Source organism: Lolium rigidum, chromosome 7 (assembly GCF_022539505.1).
Source record: "Lolium rigidum isolate FL_2022 chromosome 7, APGP_CSIRO_Lrig_0.1, whole genome shotgun sequence".
NCBI classification, from domain to species: Eukaryota; Viridiplantae; Streptophyta; class Magnoliopsida; order Poales; family Poaceae; genus Lolium; species Lolium rigidum.
The window spans coordinates 131,610,612-131,620,985 of NC_061514.1; the positions used below are offsets into that span (position 1 = coordinate 131,610,612).

At 47.8% G+C, this 10,374-nt stretch overlaps 1 protein-coding gene across 1 annotated transcript; it reads left to right on the plus strand.

Moving 5' to 3' along the window:
* The first annotated feature begins 1,404 nt into the window (after positions 1-1,404).
* On the plus strand, positions 1,405-4,120 carry LOC124672004 (immune-associated nucleotide-binding protein 9-like). Its single transcript, XM_047208312.1, has 6 exons — positions 1,405-1,466; positions 1,619-1,899; positions 2,581-2,855; positions 2,997-3,161; positions 3,249-3,335; positions 3,806-4,120. Exons 2-6 carry the CDS (start codon positions 1,650-1,652, stop codon positions 4,118-4,120), a joined length of 1,092 nt encoding a protein of 363 aa, XP_047064268.1. The 5' UTR covers positions 1,405-1,466; positions 1,619-1,649.
* The last annotated feature ends 6,254 nt before the right edge of the window (positions 4,121-10,374 follow it).

A 10,374-nucleotide genomic window follows, 5' to 3' on the forward strand; every position in this document is an offset into this window, starting at 1 on the left:
AGAATTCGGTCACACATACTTTGTAGAATCCCAAAGAAAATTGCATACAACACCAATGTTGATAGTACTTTGTAATAGTTACACAAAACACATAATCAAAACACCTTTTACATTAAAACCTTAATTTACATTAAAACCTCAGTTACATTAATCCTCGTGTTTTTTTTTACATGTAACCATGTGCACGTAAGTGAAATGAAGGATATACAAATACAGTCACCTTTATATTCAACACTTCGACAATAACGCCATTGAGCCAAGGGAAAGATCGCGCAGTTTAGATTTTTCGTTTTTAACAGTGGAGATCGTGCAATTTAGCTTACTCATACAAGTCGTGCTCTTGATTCTACTTCAACCATATGAAGTAAAAATTGGTATAAGTAACAATAAGGGAAAATGTATATTTTTTCCATCGGCAATTACACGGAGGTTACTGAGCAAATGTATAAGTTCTTGATTTTTGTGGATTCTAATTTTCCTTATTGTCCTCTTAATTTTTTTAGGATTTCTAGTAAAAATTATATGTCTAGTGATGAAAGTAACAATACCACATCGGGCAAAAAAATCTGGACTAATTGTACCACACAAAGGGCTCATGATCAAAAAATCTGTTGTTAGCTATTCTTCATTGATCCCTTTTAGTCTGCGGATTGGCAAATTCGTTAAGAAATTATTTGCTTTTTTCAACAATTTTCTAATTCAGTTCAGTACCCAATCAGTGATTTCTTGTGTGAAATTAAAGAGAGAAGAGTTATGTTGTTGATTTCCTGATCCGCTTCTAACTACTACAGCAGTAGCAGCCATTCACCATGAGCAAAGTCACGCAGCAGTACCTCTCAAAAGGGTCGAACCTGGGTTTACCCGCTACCCTACTAAAGTAGGTCCGGTCTAAACCTGGAATCTCAAATTAGTCTACATGTCCACCAATCCAGTAACATGTCTGAACCTGACTGGACCTGTTGCATCTTGAACTACATGTTGCCTGCCTTTTTTCCATCAATATATACTGGCACCACATGCTTCCCTACCTGTCATACAACTAGCTAGCGGTGTGGTTGTAAAAAAAATTGGTTTACCTATGCTAAAATTGTTTATGAATTATTTATTTATATTGTTATATAAAAATGCCAAAATTTCATCTTTATTTCTTGCATGTTTTAATGAGTAAGTTAATATAAGGAAAAAAATAAAATAAATAAATCTGAAAATATACTAAAAAGTTTTGATAAAGCCAAAAATGGGCGTAACTTTGACATTGGCTAGCTAGAGAGTCGAAATTCCGGTAGAACGCGAACCGGCGGAACAACGAAAAGCAGAGTCAGTGACCTCCTAGTGAACTCGCGATGCATTCAATTTCCTTGACGCCGTTTGGGTTTCTTCCGCTCTTCTTCCAGAGCCGTCTCAAGTCTCAAGTCTCAACTCCACTCCCCACGTACTGTTTGCAAAAGCTCTGGTGACTGGTGAAGGTGAGGCCGCTGTGTGCATGTGTGCTGCGTAGGACGATTACCCTCTCCTTTATACAGATCTCTACGTCTTGGTTGTGTTTTTTTTCCGTCTTTGATCAATGCTTTGAGTTTCTGAACATTTGTATTTTGGGTGATGTTTCTTTTCTCGGCAGATCCCGGGCGATTCCTCTGATTGATTTCATCATGGGCGGTGGGGGCAATGACGGCGACGGCGACTGGGCGGTGCTGCCCTGCCCTCCCCTTGCCGAAGTTACGCTTGCTCTGGTCGGGAAAATCGGTACTGGGAAGAGCGCCACCGCAAATTGCATCCTCGGAAAGGAAGCATTTGCGTCGGAGCGCTCCTATTTAAGCGTCACTGAAACTTGCCAGAAAAGTAGCACGACATTCCAAGATGGCTGTGTCACCCGCACTGTGAACGTTATTGACACTCCAGGTAAGAATCCCCGTCTAAATTGATTAAGTCTGTTGAAAGATCCCTACCGAGCGATCTCTCTCTCTCTCTCTGGGTTAGTCTTGTACCTGTTTTAAGCCTTTTGCCTTGTTTAATTTCTTTTGCTAAACCTGTCTTGTGATCATGCATTGAAGTTGTATATTCTATAGAAAAAGAATCTTATTTATACAGCAAGAACCATATGGTTTAATCATTAAATTGCTCTTAAATATAGACTCGCAGATTGTACTATTTAGGTACTTGCCAAAATATTCCCTAAAAAGGGTACTAGCCGAAATACAGGGAATTCTGGCTTGTACTTTAGCAGAAACATGTAAAAAGGCCAATTTCCAATAGCTATGCAATATTTTCTTTGAAGGCGAACTTGCTCTTTTTTCTCTAGCAGTCTATTGTCTTTCTCAAGATGGAAGTCTAGAGCTGGAAGTATCTTCTGTTTATGCATGACCATGTTTCGTCGCTGACAATTCTATCGTAATTTTCTGCAATTTTTCCTAGTTATCCTACTGTATCAACCCATGATATGAGGGTAGTGTCCTCCTATTATTGCAGCAACATTGTTAGACTCACTTAATTGAACCTGAATTGTTCACTATGGTATCTCCTACTACTGGTATGGCGCTAGCTAAGCTTGTAATTACTGTTAACCTTGCCATTTTTTAATAGGCTTATTTGACATGGAAATTTCGATTGAAGATGCACGTAAAGAGATTGTCAAGTGTATAGAGATGAGTAAGCATGGCATCCATGCAATGCTTATGGTATTCTCTGCTGAAGCACGATTTTCTTGTGAAGAGCAGGAGACTGTTGAGTCGATTAAACTTTTTTTTGGTGATAAAATCCTTGATCACATTATACTAGTTTTCACACGTGGAGATGAAGTAGGGGACGAGGTTGCTTGGAAGAAAATGCTAGCTGGGAGATCCCCTAAATATCTCAAGGTCTATTTTATATCTTTCTGATTTGTTTTAAGTCTTTCAAAATGCATTTAGTTCAATTGTGTCAAGAGGATGCTTCTGATGTATTATTAGTGTTACTTTCAATTTGCTTGTATATAAACATCTGTATCCTCTTCTTTACAGAACATGTTAAAGCTGTGTCAAAATAGGGTTGTTCTCTTTGACAACAAGACCAGTAATATGGAGCACCGTGATATGCAACGGAAAAAATTGCTTGATGTAGTTGACTCTGTTATATCAAATAACTGTGGCAGAGTCTTTTCCTATCAGATGTCCCCTAACATTCAGGTAATTGGGCTTTTAGTGAAGTTATTGCCTTTGGATGATAGATGCCCTCGTTGTTTTCTTACCTGTGTTTTTGTTGTCTTAATGCAGAAAGTTCATGACAGACATGATGAGGTTAGTGTTGATGGATATTCTGCAGAAATGATTAATGAGCAGCTGACACATATCACTAAGACGGTAAGAGACTTGCTACACACGAGGTCAAAATTTACATTAAAATTTTGTCCTGTTGTCTTGATCAAATATTATCCTCCCAATTATTTTGTTTATCATTATAAGTACGTGTGTGATTAGGTTGTACCATCCTTTCGAAATGTTGTTTTTATAAAGAAACAGTTAAAATTTACATTAAAATTTTGTCCTGTTGTCTTGATCAAATATTATCCTCCCAATTATTTTGTTTATCATTATAAGTACGTGTGTGATTAGGTTGTACCATCCTTTCGAAATGTTGTTTTTATAAAGAAACAAATATGGTAGTGCTGAAGTCAAAATTTTCATGCAGAATATTAACTTGTGAGACCTTTTTCCTAATGAGATCTAGTGTTCATGTAGTTGTCTTTCTGCTCTGAATAAGTCAATCCCAATCTTGGTCAATATTGGATTTCTATCAATGAATTACCTTACTTAATTCATGTCATTAATAGGTTGATGAGAATCTGAACAGTACAGAAGAGGAGATCCGAAGGCTCAGGGAGAGCCTGGAAAAATCTCAAAAGGAGCATGATAATGTTCAACAGGAAATTGCGAATGCAGAGAATTTGAAAAGGCTAGATCACGAAAAGCATAATGAGCAGAAAGAGGAGTTTAACAAACTTAAAGAGGAACTGGAGAAAGAAAGGCAGGAAGCAAAGAAACGCACAGAACAAGAGATCAAGAGGCTCATGGAGAGCCTTGAGAAGGCTAATTCAGAAAAAGAAAACTACAAAAGTATGTACGAGAAGAAGTGCATCATTATGTAAGTCAAACTTCAGGTTGAAAAGTTTCAGGAAACATCTTCAGACTGGAAAACATGCCGCGAAGGAAACCTCTATGCATTGCCAACATTAGTGTCGATGGCACAGGCTGTTCGTAGGGAAAAGTAGTTGGTCCGCGCCAGCTGAAAAGTGACGGGATGACCGTTGTCGCCTCCTCGACGGCGGAGGCCGGAATCCCGCCGGACCTAGGCGCTGGGCGGCGCCGCCGCAAGACTCTCGCCCCTGGTGAGCTACGCGGTCTAGAGGAGAGCTCTGCGGTGGGGGGCGCGGGTTGTCTCGACGTTCTCGTGGAGGACGTTTGTAGTTCTTCCGATGAGTCGTGCGACTCCGACGTTCCTTTCAACGTGGCCATGGACGTAGTCGGATCGCCGAGGGCGCCGGCATGGTCGACACTAGTGCGGCGTGGGAACAGATCGGACGAGGAGATGGTGGCCGACTTTTGGTCGGAGATAGGCTACCCCACTCCGGCGTCGAGGGTCTGGGAGTCTCCCTCGCGGGCGGCGAGCGCAGGTACGTTGTGTTCTCGGTCTTGCAGGGCTGATGAGATCCTTTGTGGAGGGGCGCCGGCGGCTTCTGAGGCGCTAGAAGGGGTGCCGGCGGTTCGTGAACGCCGCCAAGTGAAGTCGGCCCATGGCCTTCGGCTGCAGCGGAAGGTGAGGGCGGGGACGTGGCGTGGTCCTATCCCGCCTCGTCGTGTCTCGCCGCCGGCAGTCCTTGGCCAATTCTTCGCGGAGGCGGACGACGGCAGTACTCCGCAGGTGGGTGCCGTTACGGCCGTTTCCGATGGCGCGTCGTCTGGGGGGCAGTTTCCCTCGCCTGTGCATGGAGGTGGGGCCGGGAGTTCGTTCTCGTGGGCCGGGCTGGGCAACGTGTTGCGTTACCTGTGGATGGACTCGAGCGTCCGGTCAACGCTTCACGATCGCCCGCAGCCGCCACACCCTACGTCTGCGTCTCCTTCGTCCTCGCCCCCGACACCATCGCCGCCGCCTCAGGGATCGTCGCCGCCCCAGGCTGCTTCGCCGCCGTCGTCGCCTGGAGTGCCAACGCCCTCGGCTCCTTCTGCGTCTCCGTCTGGGTCCTCACCGGCCTCGCCCACTTCGTCGTCGAGCGCGCCGACGTCTGCGTCCTCGTCGTCAAGGTCCTCGCAGCGGGTGCCGAGGTCTTCGTCGGTCCTGCCTACGTCAAGTTCTGCTGCGCCCAAGCCTGCTTCTCCCGCCTCGACACGTCTCCCGTGGGCGTCGCAGTCTCAAGGTCTTCGGTTCCAGGGGGCTTCTTCTGTTCTTCGTCGGGGGTGGGCGCCTCTGAGGCCGCCGTCGTTCGCCGCGATCGCTGCCCGCCCGCCGGCCGGTATGGCGGGGCAGCAACAGCCTGGGGGCTTTCCCCCGCCTCGGGGCTCCAACCCAGGTTTGGCCGGCCATGGAGGGGTGGCCCGTATGCCGGTACCTGGAGGGATACCGCCCGTACGCCCACCCTTCATCGGTCAAGCAGCTCAAGGCGCTCCGAGACCGGCTGCTGCTCCGTTCCGTCCAGCTGCCGGGGCCGCTCAGCCACACCTTGCGACTGTGCCGTTTGTTGGGTCGCAGCTCCCGTCGCGGCCGTATTTCCCCCAACCTACGGGTCTCATCCAAGGGGGAGCGGTCATGCCACAGGGACCGACGATGCCTCAGCCTCCGGTCATGCCTCCACCTCAGCCTCAGGTTGCCGCCAGGAAGCACAAGAGTAAGAAGAAGAAGACGGTGCCGCCTGCGACGGTCCAGGGAGGGCCGGTACTCACCGCTGGAGCTCAGTCTCTCGGCCAGCCCTCCTTACAGTCACAGGGCTATGTCTCTCAGGGTTCGATGGCTCCGATGCAAGGGCACCAGCACATGTATCAGTTCCCCTATATCCCGTCAGGGTATGAACAGCACGGGCAATTTCCATCACAGTTTCAGCAGGTACCTATTCAGTCTCAGCTAGGACAGGGTGCGTTTGGACAGCCGCAGCAGCAGTCAGGGCCTCAGCTACCTTTGGTGCAGCAGCCTCAGTCTGTGACACCCCAGGCGGGTGCGGTGGTTCCGGCGGCGGAGGTGACCAAACCAGCTGGTAAGTCCAAGAAAAGTGTTAGGTGCTGGAAATGTGCGGATAATTCTCATGCTGTGAAGGATTGCAAGGTTGACCATTATTGTTATATTTGTGATAAGAAAGCACACCCCACAGCTCGTTGTCCTGTGCTTAAGTTACCGAGACCATCTGTTTTTGTTTCTGGGTCTGGCCTTCTGGAGACTTACTTTACCGCTTTCCCGGACTCAGTGGTTAATGATGATCTTGCCCCGACTCAGTCACCTGTTGCTCTTGTAGTGGTCAGTGGTGATTTGGTGCCTGCTGATGTGATTGCTAAACAGGTGGCTCGTCGGTGTTCTGACCATCCCAATTGGAAGTGGGAAGCGGTTCCTCATAGTGATATGCAGTTCTTGGTTTCAGTTCCTTCCTTTGATGATCTTGATAGACTTGATGGTATTCAGGTGGGGGTGCCTTCTTTCAGCTCGTCTATCTCCATATCCGCTTGGCAGTCAGCAGAGGTTCCTCACAAGGCTGAACTCGAGAAGGTGTGGCTGCACGTCGATGGAGTGCCTCATACGCTGCGACACTTCCTGGGTTTGTGGGCTGTTGGTTCTCTTGTTGGTAAGACTGTTGATGTGGACCTTGTTAGTCTGAGACGCAGGGCGGTGGTGCGTATTCAGGTGGCCATGCTCCAGGCTGGGGTTCTTGGGGATCCGTCTGATGAGGCTCGCCCGATTGCTAAAGCTGATGCGGTGGTTAAGTTTAAGGCCTTTGAGTTCCGCTTCCGCAGGGAGCCTGCAGATTATATTCCTGAGCCGGATTTTGTTCCTTTGGTTTGGGTTAAGAAGGATGACCCTGACGAGGGAGGTGACAGTGCTCCAGATGGTGGGGAGGATGCTATGGACACTTCGGAGCCGAGAGTGGGGCCTTCAGCTTCTGGGACTTCTCAGGTTCAGCAGGGAGCATCTAGTTCTTCAGCGCCTGGGGTTACTCATGCTATGGCCCCTGTGTTTGCTGTCACGCCGTTTAATCCTAATCCGCAGACACCACATGCTATTGAGGCAGTGAACAGGTTGAGGGCAATTAGTCCTTCTTTGGAGGCTTCGCCTTCTGCAGCGGCTACTCCTCGTGTGTCAGCGGATGATTTGCGTTTGGCTCTTGATGCTGCATCTTCTGGTTCTGCCCTTTCTTCTGGTCACCGCTCGGATAGACCAGCTAGAGGTCGGGTATGTACACTCGCCCGTACTACTCCTGCGGCGGCCAGGCGGGCTTTGGCTGCCACGGCTGCTTGCGAGGGAGATCGTGGTGGAGAGGGTCTCATGCAGCCTGTTGGTCGGTCGGGTGCGGGAGAGGTGTTGCCGTTTGGGGGGTCTTCTCCGCCCTTACCCCCACATGCATCCTCACCTGCACCTAGCCGAGGGGTGGCAGAGGTGCCGGCTGCTCCTCCCTCCGCCGCTCGTGGGGGCTCTTCACCGACACCGCCCCCACAGACGTCGCCTTTGCCGCTTCGGCCCGGCGGGGTTCGTTCGGCCAGCCCCCCTCCCGCTGTTGCTGCGGTTGAGGGGGAGTTGTCCTCTTCGCCGCCCAGCCTGGTGAGTCAGCGGATGCCGCCTAGTGCGGCCTTGGGCTTGGACGTCGACGCGGCGTCGCCTACTTCAGCTGGGGGCGCGGCTAGACCCCCTCGCGAGGAGCCTGCTAGGGGAGGGTCTACTTCGTCTGCCACCTCCCCTAGGGCTGCCACCGCTTCGCAGGCCTCGGGCGTCTCCGTGGTCGCCCCCATTCGTCGAAGTGCTCGCCATGGGGTCGGCCTAGATGGGGCGATGGCGACGGATGAGGACTCCATGGCAAAGGCCATGCGTCGCAAGGCGGAGTCAAACCTTGATTTCTCGAGTACGGTTAATAGTTCAAAGTCTTTCTTATCGTTCCCAACACCGCTTATGGCTTCTAAGTTGCATAATGTGGGGCTTTCGTTGGGTTCTTCTATTACTTCTATTGCTGTTTCGGCTAATGCTCTGAGACGTATGGAGTTTGATAGACTCAAATTTACTCCTACGATCTCGAGTAAGTCGGATACCTCTTTTCTCGACGAGGATGAGGAGGAAGCGTACGCCGTCTCGGACGGACAGCTTCTTTCACACCTTGTTGGAGAGGTGTCGGAGGTCGGTCTAGATGACACCGCTCTGGGCTCTTGTATTGAATTACAAGCTGCTGAGCGTAAATCAAGACTATCATCCATTAAGCGTAATGCATGGCCTAATAAAAAGGCTAAAGTGACTAAATCTCCAATTGTTTCTAAATGAATGGCATGTTTAAGAATAGCAGAGGTCTGAAAGACTTGGCTAAACACTTACACATCGCTGAAAGCATTAGGGAACATGTGTTAGATTTTGTTGCTATCTCCGAGACGGGCAAACGGAACTACTCAACAAGTTTTCTAAATCGCCTGTCAGGCGGGGAAGACTTTGCTTGGGTATCCCGCCCGCCTCGGGGACGTTCTGGGGGCCTATTAGTTGGCATTCGAACTACAACCATGGAAATTTTGGATAATTCTGGAGGTGACTTTCATATTAAGTTGCACATCCGGAATAAGTCTGATAATTTCATATGGAGTTTGGTGTCTGTATATGGTGCTGCCCAGGATGTTCATAAGCCTGCTTTTCTTCGGGAGTTGGTTAATCTAGCGAAGGATAATCCGCACCCTATCATCATAGGCGGGGATTTTAATTTGCTTAGATACCCTCATGAGAAGAGCAGGGGCAGATTTGACACCCATCGGCCTTTCTTATTCAACGCTGTCATTGACAGTTTGGATTTGAGAGAGGTTTCAATGGGGGGGAGACAATTCACTTGGGCGAATAATCTCCCTGAGCCTACTTACGAGAAGTTGGATCGCGTATTGATGGACTCAGACTGGGAATCTAAATTCCCTCTAGTTTCAGTACGGGTTCTCCCTCGGATTGAAGCTTTGTCAGATCACGCCCCAATTCTGTTATCTACTGGTACACCCTTGCTGCCCCGTAGGCGTCCGTTCAAATTTGAACTTGGATGGCTTAATCGGGACGGCTTTTCGGATATGATTAAATGTATTTGGGACAAACCGATTGCTGGAAGCACTCCAATCCAAAGGTGGAATAATAAATTACGCTCCATGCGTAGATACCTTGGAGGGTGGGCTAGGCAGATGTCGGGACAGCTCAAAAAAGAGAAACTCAATCTATCATCATGTATTGATGCTTTAGAAGCTCTGGCTGAAGTACGTCCATTGACAACGCATGAGATTGAACTTAAAAGTCAATACAATGCAAAGCTGGTCGGACTACTTCGAGAGGAGGAACTCAAATGGTACCAAAGATCTAAATCCCAGTTCTTGCTAGAAGGAGATTCGAATACGAGATACTTTCATAGCGTGGCCAATGGTCGCCATAGAAAGAAACTCATTCACTCGCTGGTTCAAGATGAGGGTCTGATCGAAGGTCATGAGCAATTAAAGTCCTATATTACTTCTTATTATAAAGGCCTTTTTGGTGCCCCGGAGGATTCTGATGTATCCATGGATGAATCCAGGATAGATGATATCCCCCAAGTGTCTCCTGAAGAAAACACTATTCTTACTTCTCCCTATTCTGAGGAGGAAATAAGAAAAGCGGTATTTCAAATGGAACACAACAAGGCGCCAGGGCCTGATGGTTTCCCGGCTGAATTCTATCAAAGTTTTTGGGATATTATTAAATTTGATCTATTGGACCTGTTTGCCGAACTACACAAGGGACAACTGGATCTCTTTCGTATCAATTTTGGTGAAATTATCCTTCTACCAAAGGTTACTGATGCGGAAAGGATTCAGCAATACAGACCAATATGCCTTTTAAATGTTTGTTTCAAGATTTTCACAAAAGTTGCTACCATTCGACTAAATTCAGTGGCAGATAAAGTGGTGCGTCCCTCTCAGACTGCTTTCATGCAAGGTAGAAACATCCTAGATGGGGTGATAACCTTACACGAGACAATTCATGAGATGCATCGTAAAAAGTTGAATGGGGTAATACTCAAGATCGACTTTGAAAAAGCCTATGATAAAGTCAAGTGGTCCTTTCTTCAACAGACCCTTAGAATGAAAGGTTTTTCTGAGGAATGGCGTGCTCTAATTAATAACTTTGTTTTTGGTGGGAGTGTTGCCATTAAGGTCAATGATGACATCG